Here is a 17,127-nt window from a genome sequence, read left to right as displayed (position 1 = left end):
AGTGGGTGGCCAGAGTGGAGGCAGCTGCCTCATGTGTGGTAGACAGGCCCTGAGTGAGAGAGGTCCCTCTGAAGTAGACTGTCGTCAGTCATGTGGTTTTGAGATGATTCAGCTCAATTTCATGGTGATAACATGGTGATAACATCACTGTACCAAGGGCTCCTTCCAGACTCAGCCATTCACTTGCTATCTGACATGGGGTGGAGCCTCTGTTGGGTTCTCTGAGCTTCAGAGGAGACTTTGATCTGGGCCATCCCATATGGTGTCCTATGAGAGAGTAGGCCCCAGAAGAGAAGCTGGGAGAGAATGGCTTGTGGAGAAGTGAGTTTGGTCTCTGGGGATTCCCAGGTGGGCCCCAAAGGCCTTGTCCTTAGATGAGTGAGCCTCCCTGGAGGGGCCGTCTCCAGTGTGTAGCACCTGCCTGAAGCCCAGGCACCCATTGGCAGAGCCCAGGCACGGTGACCTGCACCATCTGGGGGAGGTGAGGTCTCATATTCTACTGTGCCACCAGCCTGGAGTGGGCAGCTGGAAAGAAGCTTTGTCCTGGGACAATGGCCTCAAGTGCCCAGTGGGCCTGTCAGCACACCTGCCACTCTCCCCAGGTCACATTTTCCAAACCTTGTGCTCTGCTGGGTCACAGCGGGTATCAGGTGTCCTCAGGCCTCCCTATTCTAGCCCCCCAGCCCTCACTGTCCACAACCACCGTTTCTGAGATGATAGCAGGGTCTCTGTAGGCTGTGGTTTCTGGGTCCTGGGCTCGACCCGGCTCCGGCCCTGAGGGAGAGCCAGCACTGACACTGTTCTCCTGAGCCTGAGGGAGAGCATGCAGGTGCCCTTTGATGCTGAGAAGTCTCAGGTCTCAGGATGGGCCAGGGAGGACCCAACTGGACCTCAGGAGAGGTGCAGGATTTTAATAAGGAGAAGGTCAGGGCATCACTGGCTCTGCTGGGGGCTGTACTTCAGTCATCCTAATTGCAGAGGGGAAACTGAGGCTTGACAGGTAATGTGCTGAAGCCACAGCTTGATATCTCTGTTCACTTTCCACCTGGGCAGTGCTCTGTAGGACTCAGATGTGATTGAGCACAGGTACGGTTACTAGTTGCTTCTGCTGGGAGCTGTAGTTGGGCCGACTGGGCTGGTAGTCATCATGGCCTATCCAGCGCCAAGCCTGGCCCCCCCGGGGCCAAATGATGAGACCATGGGAGCAAACCATCATGCTCCAGCAGGTGGCGCCAAAGGGCACAGCAGAGGGATAGGGCTTGGCTAGGGGCTGGGAAGACTTCTTGGAGGAAGTGGCTTTCTAAACCCCATCCCAAGACTTCTTTTGGCCCAGGCTGACTCTTGAAGGCACAGGGTGAGGGAGGGCCTCAGGGCAGAGGAATACAGACTGCCCTACACCCACCCCAAGAGGGCCTCTTTGGCCTGGCGGGCAGACGCCTGTCCACTCCCCAACTGTCTTCCTCTGGAGGGAGATGCTGACCAGCTGGAACCTCACACTCTCCTATTAAGGCCAAATGAAGGGAGGACTGGTGGAGTGGCTTTCTGGGGGCAGGGAGGCAGCAGCTCAAGCCAGACGAGGAGGAGGATTTCCCTGCCTGCTGAAGGTCTTCACCTTGGAGGAAAAGCAGACAGCTGGGCCGGCATCATCTCTGCCATGCCCTGCCTCCTTTCATCCCAGGAAAGGAGATTCTGGCTCTCATTGGGCAGGGGAGAGAAATCAGGGGCTACTGCCATAGTAACCTTGGAGTTGACCCGGGGGAGGGAGCCACTGGGCCTGGCACAGGGTCATCCAAAGCTGGTCTAGCCTGGATTAGAAGGGGGCCTTGGAAGGGGCTGGGGAGCTTTACTTGGCTTAGCATTTCCCTTGGTGCCCAGCCAGGACTTCTAGCAGGAGAGTCTGGGGGCAGCCAGGGGGTGCTATCACCAGCCCTCACATTTGCTGTCAGGGCTGAAAAGTGAATCATAGCCATCCTGTTCCACATCACTGGAGGGACAGCAGCAAAGCCAGACAGTGGAGTCTTCCCACAGGGCTCAGCTCCGAGCCGGGTCAGGACCCTGACGATTGCCAAGGCACCTTCCTTGGGCCCTGACACCAGCCCCATCCCCAACATAAATGAATACCCTGTGGTGCGAGGAGCGGAGAGGTTTAGAGAAAGGAAACTGACTTGTGAAGATTCCTCTGAGAAGACAAGGCTAGATGGGGAGTGTAGAGTCAAGGCATGGGGACCTGGACGTGGGTGGAGGTGCATGGACACTGACCAAGAGACATAGTGCTTCTCTGCTTTATGATGTGACAGGGCCTGGGGCCTGCAACCTCTGTGTCTCATATCCTCTGACAGTGGGGCTGGTGATGCTGGTGGTTGTGGGATCAGTTGGATAGAACAGCTCGAAGAGGTACAGCGTTCTCCCCGTCCCTGCCCAAAGTCTGGTGAGAGCGTGAACGAGCATCTTCGGGTTCGGGGGTGGGGACTTTGTGGCTGTCTCAGGGAACACGATGGCTAGAGCGGGGCTGGATGGGACACAGGTGGAGTGTTGCGGGGGTCCTGCGGTGCGTGAGATTCTGGAGGCATCAGGGGCACGAGGGATGTGCTGTCCAGGGTAGGGACAATGCAGGCTGGGGCTGGAGACCAAGGCACAAGCTCTGGCGGGATCTCTCTCAGGTCCCTCGACTCTGCCAGCTCTGTCAGGTTGGGGCAAAAGGCTGGCCGTTTGAGCCCCTCGACTCGCGGCTGTGAATGGGCCCTGCCTGAAGCCCTCAGTTTGAGAAGGCAGGCCTGTCTCTTCTCAGCACACATCCTGTGGCTGACCCAGCCGGATTGGGGGCAGAGAGAGGGCAGCTGCCTGGCCCCAAGCCCGGGAGAGCAGAGGTCATAGCAGGGCACTGGGCTGGGTGGGAGTTGGGGGAGTGTGTAGCAGGCAGGGGGGTGGGGGTCAGGCGGGGACAGGAGCTGTGGTTTCTTCCTCCTGCCGCCTTCCTGGCAGGCCCTGTGGGAGTTCCCCCCGTAGCCAGCCCTCTGAGCTGAGGTCTAGGCCACCACCTTCTTACTTTTCTTCCCTTGGAATTGGGGGCCACTTCCTACCTTGGACAGCCTCAAGATACTGTCACAGGACAGCTGTTGGCCCACCCAACAGCCAGGGTGTGCTCAGTGCCCAATTCAGGGCAGCAGCCTCCAGTCCAGCTCCCACCCTTCAGTGGGAGCCCCACTCTGGCCTTGGAGCTGAACCCCCAGGCCTCATCCAGCTGCCTCATGCCCTGAGATCATCAGTGGTGACAAGCTGGAGGAATGTTGTGGCTCCTGCAGCCTGACTGGGGCCCTCTCGCCCTCTTCACTCCATTTCTCACACAGGTGACTACATGGAACTCTTGGCCACAGCCCCTTTGTGGCATTGTCTCAATGGGTGGAGGCAGAGCTTGCCCGTTGCCAAGTCTGAGCTGGGTAGCCCCACCCCTCCCCAGCTCTCCAGCCCCCTCTGCTGCCTGTACACTGTCCAGAGCGGGCCTTCTGTGCCGGAGGGGACTGACCTGAGCCCAGGCTCCTTCCAGGTCTCTGGGTCTCCTCCAGGCCATCCGGGTGGATCTTCAGGCCCTAAAGGAGGCAGTGCCCTGTCTTTGGAGTGGGCTGCACAGGGCAGCAGTCTGCCTGCTTGTCTCAGCCTGACTGACCAGGGGCCTTACTCCAGGGACCCTCCCTCTGAGTCTTCTCTGGTTTTCCCTAGAGAAGCTTCTCCCCACTCCACTCCTCAGCCTCTCCTCCTCTTGCCATCTCCCCCTCTGTCCCCACCAGCAGCCAGAGTTCTTGTGGTACTCCTTGCTTATATCCTGCTCATGGGTCCCTTGTGCTCAAAGCGAAGTCAGGACCCTCAGCCGGACCCATAGGACCCGCCTCTAGGCTCCAGCCTGCTGGCAGCACCGTGCCGGTTCCCTTCCTTCTGCCAACCCTGACCGTGCTCAGTTCCTTGAGGCGTCCGCCACTTAGCAATTGCTTCCAGGCCTTTGCACACACTGTTCCCTCTTCCCAGAACACGCTTTCATCTCCCAGTTCTTTCATCCCCCATGCTGGCCCGTGCGCCTCACCTCCATGCGCCCATGCTTCCCGTGTCTTGCCAGAACACTGTTCACACCTGGGGGGTAGTTACTACCTGCTTCCTGATCACTCGTGGGGTATAAGTTCTCCCCCCGACCCAGGGAGGGGCTGTGTCTGTCCTGTGCTTCTGGTGCCGGAGGAGGGGGCACCCTTGGACAGGGAGAGGAGCCTGAGGTGGTGCTCGCCGTTGAGGGGCTGGTGGCCTGCGCTGCGTGGGGGCAGGGGCGTGGTGCTGTGCCAAGACTTCAAGGGCTGCCGCGCTGCTGTGTGCCTCCCGCAGTTACAGCTACATGATTGACAACGTAATCCTGCTCATCACGGGCACGCTGCACCAGCGCTCTATCGCCGAGCTCGTGCCCAAGTGCCACCCACTAGGCAGCTTTGAGCAGATGGAGGCCGTGAACATCGCACAGACGCCCGCCGAGCTCTACAATGCCATTCTGGTGGACACGCCCCTGGGTGAGCTACCCTGGCTGAGGAGGGAGGTGGCAGGCAGCGGCATCAGTGTCAGTGCCTCTGTGTGGGGTTTTCGGACCCCCGGGGGCGGCCCTGAGCCAGAAAGCGAGGTCCGCCCACTGCTGCTTACCCTTCTCTTCCCTTCCACTTGGCCTCCCATTCTCTCCTCCTCACCTGCCTTTTGCTCCCTTCCTGTTGCTTTTGCTGGGCCAGGCTGACTAGCCCCAGGGCCTGACTCAGACCATCTCATTTTGTGAATCTGTCTGATTTCTCCGAATGCAGAGGAAGGCTGAGCTCGCGGAGAGTGGAGAGAGGATTTCGGGTCCCTTGGAGTCTTGGGAGCTCTGACAGACCGTGGCCCTAAGCTGGGCTGGAGTGGCTTGCTGCCTGTGAGGCAGAGGAGGGGAGCAAAGAGCTTCACTTACCTCCACAAAGCAGATCCCAGGGGCCAAGTCAGGCAGTGTCCGGCAGGATGCAGAGTTCATGTCAGAGGCCAAGGAAGGAAGGGGAACTGGGAGCTTCCTTCAGGGCCCCACCTAGGCAGCACTGGCTCCTGCCTGCCTTGGAGGGAGTCTGGGGAGAAGGCACTAAGGCTGTCACCAGCTAGTGCCCTCACAGCCAGAGTCCTAGTCCCCAGGGCACCACCTCCAGGAAGCCACCAGGGTTGAACAACTGGGCCCTAAGCTGCACTTGGTCCTGCACTAAGAGGCCTAAGCCCTACTTGCTGGCCTTATCTGCACAAGATCTTATCTCTCACAATAACTCTGAGCTAGTTCTGGGCTGTTGGTGGCTTCTTCAGTTTCTTCACCTTTAAAGAAGAAACAGACCAGTGAGTCCGTGGGTCCCTGGGGATCGAGGGGCTCTATCCTGCGTTGGCCTCTAATTCCCAGCCCTCCAGTGGCCCCCTGGGTCACTGCTCCATGCTCACCCAGCTGTCATGCTCATTCCTTGTTCTAAGGAGAAGGACGGTTTTCCAAATGTGGGCCCCAGGCTCTCCTGGGAGATGCAGAGAAGTGGGCGTCAGGCCCAGAATCCACAGCTGCCCCTCGAGAAGGGAGGATGTCACAGGCTCTTATGCAAGCCTTTCTTTGGCATGATCTGAGCTTGGGTCTGCCCCAGAGGCGATTAGATCATGTTATGGCTGGCCGCCTCCTTTATAAATCAGTTTTAGGAGCAAGAAGGCAGGAGAAGCTCAGGTCAGTACACATGGCCTGGAGTATTGCTTCGGCCACTTCTAAGGCAGTAGTCCAGACCAGGTTGAGTGCCCCCCAATTACCAGCCAGATGGGCCTTGTGGCAGGGGTCCTCTGTGCCCTGCAGGGGCAGTTGAACATTAGCACAATTCTTGCTTCGGCCGAGTCCACTCGCCTGCCTCTCATACCCACGTCTTTCCTCCCCAGCGGCTTTTTTCCAGGACTGCATCTCAGAGCAGGACCTTGATGAGATGAACATCGAGATCATCCGAAACACGCTGTACAAGGTAGTGCCCCTGGACCCAGGGGTGGTGAAGTAGGTGGGCGGGGCCATGGGCACAGTGGGCTGATGATTATGTGGGTGCTGGGACAGGACACAGCTGCTCCAGGCTCCTCTCCCAGGGGCTTATCTGCTCACTCTCTGGCTCCCGTGACTGGTGCAAGACTTCATGGAACAGGTTCTCCATCCCCTGGGCCCAGATCAAATCAGCAGGAGTGGCTGGTGCTCCGCAGCTTGGCCTGTCAGAGCGGGCTCCTGAATGGCCACTCCCCCTGCATCCAGGAGGGTTACTGGCCACCACCCAGGCCATAGCTCTCAGGCTCACCCCACCTGGACTGTCACCAGCAAGGACAGGCACCTGAGAACAGTGTGGGGAGGAACACAGCCAGGCATAGCCAGGTCCCTGTGTCCCCAGGTTCCCAGGTCTAGAACCAGTGCTGTGGCCCATCATCTTCAACCCCACCCACCTTCTGCTTCCCACCAGGCTGTGGGACAAGCTGGTGACCCCTGGAAATAGAGTGGGCTTGGGATTCCTGGCTCAGCCCTGCCCTGGCCCAAAGAGTTTAGGAGCAGGGCTGAGAGCCAAGGAAGGGGGCCGGCCAGGGACCAGTGAGGGCTTTTTGGGGCAGACTGGGCCCTGGCCACGGTGAGGACCTCTGAAGCCAGGACCTCTGATGGGTCAGTAGTGGGCAGGCCCTGAAGGGGGCCTGAAGATAGCACTGGCCAGCAGCCCTGCTGACCTAACCCTGAGAACGTCTGTCTCTTGGATCTTCATGGTGAGTCTCTTCTCCTGTCCTAGTTGGAGCTAGGTGGCCAACACAGTGGCAGCCTGAGCGCAGGCCCTCCAGTCACCCTGCGGGGGTCTGGGCCAGGGTGCAGGGAGGGTCTGGAGGTAGGTGAAGAGCCTACCTGGAGGTTGTAGTAGTGTAGGCAGGGGGACAGCACATGCAGAAGCAAGTGTGGAACACGGGCCAAGCGGCAAGCAGTTTGCCGTGGAAGTGCAGGTTCCAGATGGACAGTGGGAGACAGGTCTGGAAGAAAAGGCAGGCACAGGATCAAGTCACCCAGCGTCTTGAACACCAGGCCAGAAGTTTGAATTTTATCCTGTGGGCAGGGTCGGCCAACGAAGGTTTCCAACAGGGCGGAGTATCATCAGAATGTGAGGACAGCCTAGAGGGGACAAGACTAGAGGTAGGAAGATTATTGGCTTCTTTACTCCTCGGGACTGCCCTAGGAGCTAGGTGGGCATCAGCATCCCCATTTGTAAGACAAGGAAACTGAGGGCTTAGAGAAGGAGGGTGGGTTGCCTGAAGCCACTTGCTAGACACTGGCAGCACGGCTCAGCTTGTCTGCAAAGCGAGTGCTCTCACCTGCCAGTAGGGAGAAAAAGAGGGAGATGGGGAGGGTGGGGTGAGGGGGGCCATGGGGGGCGGGCAGGCAGTGAGAGCCGGCTCAGGTGTGCCAGTGCTCACGCTGCCCGCAGCCCCTGCCCACCCCCACGGGGCTGCTGCCTGCCCACCTGGCCCACTGCCGGCTTCCTTGCCCTGAGGCAGGGTGAGGGGTGCGGCTGTCCCCCCAGCCTCACCCACACCGTCACCGGGCCTGACTGGTTCTAGCTGGAGTCACTGGCGAGGGCTGCCCGGGCACCAGCTTGTAAACACCGACCCAATGATACAGGCACCGTGCCAGGACCGCCTGTCAGGCGATGTCCCAGCCCAGTGGCCACAGATGGGAGATTAGGCGGACCCCCAGTAGCGGGTGGGAACTGTAGGCAGCTGGTGCAGCAGACATGGGCTGGCAGACTCCAGGGGACAGGATGGGGGTGGGAAGGTGACCTTGGTACCTGGGCCTCTGGGGTCTTGCCAGTTTCTTCAGCTCCTGAGCCTCCTGAAGAGAGTCTGGGCCTATGCCACCAGTCTCCACCACCCTGGGGTCAGCGTCTCCAGGATCAGTCCAGCTCGGCAAAGGCTGGTGGCTTCCCCCACAGATAGGAACTGCAGGCCCCACTGGGGCAGGCCTGGAGATTTGGACACACCCAGCTTTGCTGGCCACGGGGAAGGAGGTGGCTGGGGACAGTCCCAGAGGGACTAAACAGTGCCACTAATCGATGGTAGGATTGGCAGCTACCACGCGAGCCCTCTGCTATGCTGGGGTCCACTCTCCCTTTCCAGGCTTCTTTCCTCCTGACCTGTTCTAGACTTTTGTTTCCTGTGACCCCAGTGGTCACCTCAGGCCTTCCCCTGAGCCCAGCTTGCCCAGTGCTGCTGGCCAGGCTCAGCCTGGGCTCGTGGACTCCTGGGTGTCATCTCACCTCCTCTCTTGGGTCAGTAGAACCTGTGGCCCACATCAGCAGGTGGTGGGTGGAATGTTCTCTGCTCCCTAGAGGGCAGACCTCGGTACAGAAAGCTTTCCCTGCCTCCCAGCCCTCACCCCCGGCTCAGGAGAATAGTCTCTAGCCTGTAGAGCTGGAGTTCTTGTGGCCATGCCACCAAGTGGGACCCCGGAGCACCTGAGTAGAGGGAGCTCCCCAGGGGTCATGAGACTGTCCCCCTTTCCTTGACATGGAGAGGTTCAGGGAAGGAAGCCTGCCTGGGCCTAGCTAGTTTCAGGAATTAGTCGTGGGAGGGACCTGAGGCCTGGGCTGACCTGGCTTCTCCTCATGCCCAGCAGATCCAATTTGCCTGGGCAGGAAGTGCTTGTTCCCACCGGCAGCCTGTGTGTCCAGCCATCACATTGCAGGGCTGACATCTGTGCCGGCAATAACCACCCCTCAGGAGGAGCTGGGCTGACAGTACAGTTTGGTTCCTGCTGCGTGATGCCTGGGAACTACCTAGGGGATGGGAAGAGGAGGAGGTGCTCTTTAAGGTGGGGTGCTGAGAGGGGCCAAGGCACCCAGTCCAGGCCATCCCCGTGAACTCTCAGGGGTCACCATCCTTCACTGGCCCATCGACACGTGGTTTTCTGAGGAGAGAGGGGAGGAGGGGAGGTTTGGGGGAAGGGCAGGCAGAGCAGCAGGGGGAAGACGGAGCCCTTCTCTGAGCCTGGCACTCCATGGGATGAGGGTGTGAGGGGCACCGCACCATGAAGCAGACAGTGGGCCAGAAATTGTTCTGTAACTACTGGGTGGGGAGAGGCAGCAGGCTACTGCTACTCGGCTGATTAACAGTCGGAAATCTGTGGATGTTTCAGGGGCTCTGACACGGGGACTGCCCTGGCCACGGGTATGATGTTTGGATTCACCATGAAAGGGGTCAGGGAGGGAAGGAGGGAACTGTGAGGAGGAGGCCTGGCAGACCCCCTCGAGTCTCCCTGCCTGGGCTGAGGGAACCCCATGCTCTGCACAGGCCTACCTGGAGTCCTTCTACAAGTTCTGCACCCTGCTGGGTGGGACCACAGCCGATGCCATGTGTCCCATCCTGGAGGTGAGTGCCTGCCCACCCTCCCGCCTGCTGGTCCCCCATCCCTGGCCTGGGGGAAGCCCTGCCAACTGACTGGCTGCTGCCTCCCTCCCCGTCCCTCTCTCCTCGCCTATGCGCTGGCCCCGCAGTTTGAAGCAGACCGCCGCGCCTTCATCATCACCATCAACTCCTTCGGCACAGAGCTTTCCAAGGAGGACCGTGCCAAGCTCTTTCCGCACTGCGGACGGCTCTACCCTGAGGGCCTGGCCCAGCTGGCTCGGGCTGACGACTACGAGCAGGTCAAGAACGTGGCCGACTACTACCCGGTGAGTGCCCTGGCTGTTGAACGGTGGGCGGGCATTTGGCACCCACGTCCCCACCCCATACCCAACAGCACCCTCATGCTCATGCTTCCCCCTGCTCCCCGGGGCCAGGAGTACAAGCTGCTCTTCGAGGGTGCGGGCAGCAACCCTGGAGACAAGACCCTGGAGGACCGATTCTTCGAGCATGAGGTGAGTGCTGGCCCTGCCCATCCTAGGGAGGGGTTGGTGGCTTAGGCCTGACTCTGGTCATGGCCACCTGCACACCACTCCTGCCTGTGTCTGCAGGTGAAACTGAACAAGCTGGCCTTCCTGAACCAGTTCCACTTTGGTGTTTTCTACGCCTTTGTGAAGCTCAAGGAGCAGGAGTGTCGCAACATTGTATGGATCGCGGAGTGCATCGCCCAGCGCCACCGAGCCAAGATCGACAACTACATCCCCATCTTCTAGCACCCTGGCCCAAGGCTCCCCACAAGTGTGTGTGCGCGCCTGTGTGTCTGCGTGTGCTGTGACAAAGCTCACGGCTCACCTATGTGCCCTGGGGGGTAGCACACTGTCCTAGTGGCTGCCCAGCTTCCCTGACCCTCTCTGAGACTGCTCTTGGGCCTGAAAAGGGGCTGGGCACCTGCTCCCCCCACCAAGGATGGACCAAGCCCCCCACCTCCAGAGCAAGGAGGCCCCCTCAGCCCTGTGTTTACAGCCGCTGACGTATCTGAGAAGCATGTGGTCACTTTTGTGTTCCTCCCTAACCTGAGAACCCCTGGGGGCAGCGTGAACCTCCTCTTCCCTCAGCGGGTCCCCCAGAGCCGTGGCGCAGGGGCAGGATAGAGCGTGCGTGTCCTTGGGGAACAGGGGAAGTAGCTCTGCCCCTCTGAGACAATAAAAACTGCCCTCTCTAAGCCCAGCTGTCTTCTGTCTCCTTTGGGCCCTAGTCCCTCTCCCAGATCCCCAACTCCCCTCGGGCCCCACCCTCGCTGAGCCCACCCCCACCTAAGCCTTCTACCTTCCTTTCTCGGGTGGCAGCCCTAGGCTGGCCCTGTCCCTGTGCGGCCAGATTCCTCAGGGTGGGGAAAGTCAGTGGAGGATTAGCCCCTTCCTTTGCTGGAGGCTCTGACAGGCCTGTGGTGCTGGCTCCTGACTCTAGAGGGCGCCCAGGCCTCCCTCTGCTTCATTGAGCCCCAGAACTCCCTGGGCTGGGGTCATTACCCCCATTTCACTATGAGGAAACCTATGGATAAATGATCTGCCCAAGGTTGTTGAAGGGGGTTGGGTGTAAACCAGAGTCTATGCCCAGAGCCTCGGCCCCCAGGCGGTGCCCAGTCTGTTTCACAGCCACAGCCTGTCACCTAGGCGAACATAGCATCTCCCCCATTCTAGGAGAAATAAAAATTTGTCTTTATTCAAAAAGTGGCAATCAGGCAAGTAGAATATGCAGCCTCCCTGTGGCTTGGGGGGCTTGGGGTGGGTGGTCAGGGCCCTAATTCTTGAGCCAGTCAAGAAACAGTGGGATTCACCCTTCAAATCGCAGCACTGAGGCACTGGTGCCAAGAAATAATCCTGAGGGGGTCCCCAACCTTCCCAGTCACTCCTTAGTTTGCAGAGGCACTGTCTGCAGGATCCTGTCAAAGGCTACAGCTGAGTCTTGCACTAAACTCCCCATCCAGCTGGGTTCTCCAAGGTGCATGGTGGAGCCTTGTGCCCAGGAGGGTCTGTTTGGGCTCATGAAGCAGGAGAGGCCCAGAGGTTCACAGGGAAGCAGCCTCACCAGGCCTGGCCTGTGACATTGGCAGTGGGTGGGGTTGGGGTCCTTTAGGCCAGGCTTTGGGGCAGACCTGGGGGGTCAGAATGCCCAGGGGAGGACCAAGGGCATAAGGGATCTCCTCTGCCGGAGCAGTTCTATGCACGTACTGCTCCTTGGGCAGTGGGGGAAGGGCCCGGTTTAGGGCCTGGGTCCTGGGCTACATCCCGGGCAGAGGTAAGGCCAGGCTGGCCAGGCCGCAGTGCTCTTGGCACATAGGGACTGATGAAGAAGGACTGCAGGAAACGGCGCCGCAGGCCCTCAGGCAGGTAGTAGTGGATGAAGTACATGAGCCCCAGGCCATGGCCTGGGTAATAGCGGCGGCGTGGTTGAGCCGCCAGCAGCGCATCGGTGATGGCATCTACAACCGGGCTGAGGTCTGGCAGTGCTTGGCTCAGACAATGCAGGAACTGCCCGTTCAAGTGCTCAATGTAGTCCTCACCGTAGGCCTGCAGCAGCTCTCGGGGCAGGTTGGCCAGCAGCTGCCGCTTGCGCTCTTCCCACTGGTCCATGTCTTTCACTGCCTCTGGGGAAGGAGTGGCAAGGTCAGAGTGGGGTCTGTTAGGGAAGCCAAAGCCAGACCCAGGTCTCTCTAACTCACAACCTGAGACCTGCCCCCAGCCAAAGCCATGCCCATTCCTCAGACCCAACCCCCCTCCAGAGAAGACCACACCACTTCACCTTCCCCCCTCCCCCACTACACCACACAGGCCCCAGCCCCAAATCCCTGAACCTCACCTGTCTTGAAGCAGGCAGGCTGGATGACGCTGACCTTGACACCCCAGGGCAGAAGTTCACAACTGAACGTGTCCATGAGCAACGTGACAGCCGCCTTGGAGGTCCCATAGGCAGCCAAGCAGGGAAATGGCATGTCTCCTGGGGATGGATTGGGAATGGGCATCTCAGCCTAGGCCAGGGGCTCCAGCACCTCTCCCCGCCCTGCAGGGGCACCTTTTCTGCTCTGGTGTGGGAAGACCCTCACCTGCCGGGCTGCTCACGGTCACGATGCGCCCGCTGGAATGGCGCAGCAGTGGCAAGAGGCCCTTGGTCATCTCAAGTGTACCAAAGAAGTTCACCTCCATGCAGCTGCGGAACGTGGACACTGGAGACAGCTCCGCATCTGCTACGAGGATGTTCTGACCCGCGTTGTTGACCAAGCCCCACAGACCTGAAGGCATGGAGCCAGGAGGGAAGCTGAGGGTCAGCTTGGCAGCAGACCTCCAACCCCTGCCCCCTCACACCTGCCGAGCCGCGCCCTTTCCTCGCGCAGCTGAGCCTACTGACCAGTGCTGGCGGTGTGGGCCTTGGTGAACTCCAGCACGCGGCTAATGTCCGCTGGCTTGGTCAGGTCCATCTGTAGCAGCTTTAAACGAGGAGAACAGCAGGCACGCAGCTCTAGGGCACCAGGGCTATTCAAATCCAACACGGTAGCCAGCACTGTGAAGCCCAGCGCATCCAGCTTCTTGGCCGTCGCCTTGCCAAAACCAGAGTCACAGCCTGGCCAGGGAAGGACAGCCAGTGAACTCCCACTGTGGCCGAGTCCGGCCTGAGACAACCCCAGGGTCACCACGGTCTAGATGGGATCCAGGCCTCTGACGCCCAACGTACCAGCAATCAGCAGCCCTCCCTTCTTTTCCTAAGCCCATCTCTGGCAGGCTTTGCCCCTCTGGCTGAGCACCTGAGTACCAACTCTTTCACAACTGTCATCTCCCTGACGACTCAGAGCTACCCCATCAAACGTGGCTTATGATCCCCACTTTACAGATGAGGAAACTGAGTCCTAGTAATGCTAAGTTGCTTCCCAAAGTCACTCAGCCAGCATATAGTAAGGTCAGGACTCTATTGCAGGTCAGCCAGTCCCAGCTGAGACCCAGTCCCAGTTCTGATGTCCTTCTGTCTGGTCGATATCAGGCCTCAGCTCGCATGTGCAGTATTACTGCACAGCCTCCCTCCCTTTCTCACTGCCTTTGCCCAGGCTTCTTCTTACCTGGACACTGAAGCAGCCCCCTTTTGTAGTGCTGTCTCATCTTGCCCCCTTGGATCCATTCTCTACCTAAGCAGCCAGAGGGATCCTTCCAAAAATGACAATATCCCTCTGCTGCTGAAAACCTCTCCAAGGCTCCCCACAGCCCTTAGCATGAAGCCGAAGTCCTCTATTCCCATCATGCAGACCCTGTACAACCTGAGAGCCACCTTCCATTCCAGCCTCAACACCCTCAACTATTATTCCTGGCTCTAGGCAAGTTGGAGGCCCATCCGCACTTCACCCCCGACCACCACCCTTGGAATTCCAATCAGTGGCAACACTGGAGCATTCTCTGAGCCCCAGACCACTTGCCCCCAGGACAGGGGCACAATGGATGAAGATAAGAACAGATCTGCGTTAGAATCCCTTCCCATGCCCACCAAGTGTGACCTGAGGTCAGTTACCACTCTTGGAGGCCTAATTTCCTGTCTTTGGTATGTAGAGAGATGGACCACCAGGCAGAGCCAGCCAGTGGGTCTGATAAACCCCTGCTTCCTTGATTGTTCTCATTCCAATCCGGCTCCACAGGTGGCCAACCAGGGCTAGGAGCAGTGAGGGAGGAGGCTCTCTGGAGCCTGCCCCCGTGGTGGTCTTGCTGAGCAGAAGCTGCAAAGTGGTTCTGCACAACCAGTTCCCCCCATTTCAGCCCTGTCCCCTCTGTTAAGGCAGAGAACAAAGCTAGGCAGGGGTCTGCAAGCTGGGCTTTGTGTGGCTGGGGACCCACCAGCCAGCCCCAGCTGAGGGGTATTTCCTGAGCAAGTCTGGCTGGGGGAGGGGCGTGAGCGCCCTTGTGTGTGTGTGTGTGTGTGTGTTTGTGTGTGTGTCCCCATTTGCCTAAGCTCCCTTCCAGAGCAGACAGCCCCTTCACAGGGAAACTGAGGCCTTCCAGAACCTCAGCTCTGCGGTCCCAGCACAGTCACCCAAGCCTTTCACACTCTTGCTCACCTGCACACACATTTGGATACCTGCACATAACTCCAACCTACGTGCAGTGAGCCATGAACAACAATGGGCTCACTCCCATGAGACCCCAGCAGTGCACAGCTGTGCACACAAGGCACCCAGCCACTCAACCCAAACCCTGACCCCAGGGCTGAGCTCCCCAAGTAGCCTTGGCCAGCGGTTCTCAGGGAGGGGTGGGTGGCAGCCTCAAGACACAGCGTTCCTAGCAGGTGAGGCAGGGTCTGGTCACCTACTTGTCTGGCAGTCCGTGGTGAGAGAGGAAACCCCAGAGTTTGGGGGCATTGGGAAGCTTGGAGGCCTACTCTTGATGCTTACGTGGGGTGGGCTGGGCAGTCTTCTTCCCCTCCTCCTTCACGGGGCTTTGCAACCAGAGCTGAGGGAAGCCCAAGTCACAAAAGGCATCCCTCCTCTCACCTCACTCTCAGGCTCGAGGCTAGGAGATGTAACAGCGGCAGCACAAAGGCCTGGGGTGAGATCCCAGGAAAGACTGCCTGGGTCACTAGTATCTGCAGATGGCCTGGGTCCTGTTGAGATAACTCATTAATTAGAAGGCAGAAGGGGAGCTGCCTCATCCCTGGGGAAAGAAGCTCCCTGCTTCATACCAGGAGGTCTGTCATCTCTCCTTCCTTAAACCACTAAAACTGGGGTCCCTTGAAACTTCACACTCCACCCTGAACTAAGGTCTCTCCCATCCAGCCTGAGCCCTGCTCTGTCTCCACCATCTTAACTGAAGCCCAAACCCTCATGCCACCTTCACCCACCTCAGTACATTCTGGCTTCTTGCCAGGCATTCAAGGCCCCTTCCAAGGAAACAACCTTATATCCCACCACATCTCAGCAGCCAGACTGGTTACTGACTGTCCCCTGCCCAGGCCATGCTCATTCCTGCCTCAAGCTTCTATCCCACACCCTTTGTCTGATCCAAAACACCTTCCACACTCCACCTATCTCCATCCAGCCTCTGAGGCCCAGCTCAAGGATGGCCTTCTCTGGGAAGTTCTTCCAGCTCCATCTGATCCTGCAGGGCCCCCTGCTAGACTGAGGTCTCCGAGAAGCCAGTCAGCCGGTGGCTGCCCCCAGCCCAGGCCCAATGCAAGGGCAGAGCCCTGAGCACCTGTCCAAAGCCATGGGGCTTAGGGGAGAGACCGGGCTGCCCCTCCCCCATACAATGGAGCCAGTGCCCACTGGCCTTTCTCCCCCTCCCCACTTCAGGCTGGGCCTCAGCTCCTCCTTCCCTCCTTCTGATGACAGATTTATTCCTTGCTCCACACAAAGAGAGCTCAGCCAGGTGACCAGAGGCACCTGAACCCAGCTCTCCAAGACCTCACCTCCTTCCTGGGCACAGAGGACCAGGAGGAATGGCGGTGGCGTGCTGGGTGCAGACTCTGGACAGCTACTTCAGCAATTTAGGTTTGGGTGGTGGGATCTGAGAGGCAGCTGAATGCCCAGCTGTCCCTCATGATGACCTCAAGCTTTTCTGGACTCCAAGGAGCCCAGACAATTGGGGGTCCTAACTCTTCATCTAAGCCTATTCCTCTAATCCCAGGGAAGAGGAGATGGTACCTCCCACGTGGGGATGTTAGGCAGAGTTCAAAGGGTGACCATCCTCTGAAGTCCCTCAGAGCAGTGTCCTCTGTCCGAAGACTGCTCTCTTGGACAGGGACATAGCATAAACCCCAAACTCCAGAAGCCTCCTTCTTTCTTAGCTACAAGTTTCCCCTGTGCACCTGCCCGCTCCCTGCCTCATTTTCCCTCCAACACTCCCTGAAGCCACAGGTAGTTAACCCGGACTTGGGGAGGTGCCCTGCTCTTCCTACTAGGCTGGTTCCCTGCACCCAGGGGAGAGGGACTCCCCCACTCCTGGGCTAGGGGTCCCGCCTTGCCTTGGCATGCCCACGGGGAGCCCTCTGAGTGTCCGGTCCCGCCCTCGAACCTGAAATCCCCGCGCTCCGTGCCCCGCGCACTCACCGGTGATGAGCACCGCGCGAGTCGCCACGGGCAGGCGCTGCGGGCGCGCCAGGCGGGACAACACGATCCAGCCGGTGGCGGCCAACACGGCAAGTGCGGCCAGCGGGGGCAGCAGGCGCTGGCACAGCCAGTCGAGCGCGGCCAGCAGCGCCAGCGCCGCCAGCAGCGGGCGGCCCAGACGCAGGTCCGCGCGCAGCAGCTGCAGCAGCGCACGGGCCGCCACAAGCAGCCAGGCGCCGCCCGACGGCCAGGGCCAGCTCTCCATGGCGGCCGGGCCGGGCTGGGCCGGGGCGGGGCAGGGGCCGGGCTGGAGAGCAGGGATTGGGACTCGGGGCCGGGGCGCCGGGTGGTGCAGAACACCAGCCAGGGGCGGGAGAGATACTCGCTTTCTCTGTTAGCCCTCGGGCCGAGTTTATAAAGAGCCCCGGGGGCGGGGGCGAGGGCGGAGCGGAGGCGGGGAAGGGGCGGGGCTTTCCTTACTTCTCTCCTCTCACCCACTGCCCGGCAGGTGCCCCCACCTCTACCTCCCGCCCTCTACCACGCCCCCGAGGCCAGATCCGCTTTCGAAGAAGCCGGAACCGAGTCCCAAAGTTGTTGCTCGAGGAGCAGCCGCCTCGCCACCCGCCGCGCCCGGGAGAGGT

General features: G+C 59.7%; 2 protein-coding genes across 2 annotated transcripts in view; one reads left to right on the top strand and one right to left on the bottom strand.

Annotated features, from left to right (window-relative positions):
* ATP6V0D1 (ATPase H+ transporting V0 subunit d1) overlaps window positions 1-10,641 on the top strand; it is a 38,102-nt gene extending 27,461 nt beyond the window's left edge. The window contains exons 3-8 of the mRNA XM_030863658.3: window positions 4,366-4,544; window positions 5,941-6,020; window positions 9,358-9,435; window positions 9,561-9,737; window positions 9,846-9,923; window positions 10,020-10,641. Coding sequence (XP_030719518.1) covers window positions 4,366-4,544; window positions 5,941-6,020; window positions 9,358-9,435; window positions 9,561-9,737; window positions 9,846-9,923; window positions 10,020-10,181 — 754 coding nt within the window. The 3' untranslated portion in view covers window positions 10,182-10,641. The remainder of the gene's footprint in view (window positions 1-4,365; window positions 4,545-5,940; window positions 6,021-9,357; window positions 9,436-9,560; window positions 9,738-9,845; window positions 9,924-10,019) is intronic.
* A 524-nt stretch (window positions 10,642-11,165) lies between these two features.
* HSD11B2 (hydroxysteroid 11-beta dehydrogenase 2) lies at window positions 11,166-16,751 on the bottom strand. The gene is made up of 5 exons (XM_030863657.3): window positions 16,487-16,751; window positions 12,814-13,026; window positions 12,512-12,697; window positions 12,268-12,405; window positions 11,166-12,055 (listed from the first exon to the last, which is right to left on the bottom strand). The coding sequence occupies exons 1-5, from the start codon at window positions 16,749-16,751 to the stop codon at window positions 11,628-11,630; spliced, it is 1,230 nt and encodes a 409-aa protein (XP_030719517.1). The 3' UTR covers window positions 11,166-11,627.
* Window positions 16,752-17,127: the final 376 nt, after the last annotated feature.

This window comes from Globicephala melas, chromosome 19, assembly GCF_963455315.2.
Source record: "Globicephala melas chromosome 19, mGloMel1.2, whole genome shotgun sequence".
In the NCBI taxonomy this organism is placed as follows: Eukaryota; Metazoa; Chordata; class Mammalia; order Artiodactyla; family Delphinidae; genus Globicephala; species Globicephala melas.
This window is presented reverse-complemented; position numbering and strand designations above follow the sequence as displayed.

Excerpts from the sequence above, each read along its gene's own strand:
- HSD11B2 (XM_030863657.3), bottom strand. The coding sequence starts at position 16,751 with ATGGAGAGCTGGCCCTGGCCGTCGGGCGGCGCCTGGCTGCTTGTGGCG. Across the intron at positions 13,027-16,486 it reads TCGCGCGGTGCTCATCACCG|GCTGTGACTCTGGTTTTGGC; the intron begins GTGAGTGCGCGG and ends TTCCCTGGCCAG. Across the intron at positions 12,406-12,511 it reads GACCGTGAGCAGCCCGGCAG|GAGACATGCCATTTCCCTGC; the intron begins GTGAGGGTCTTC and ends ATCCATCCCCAG.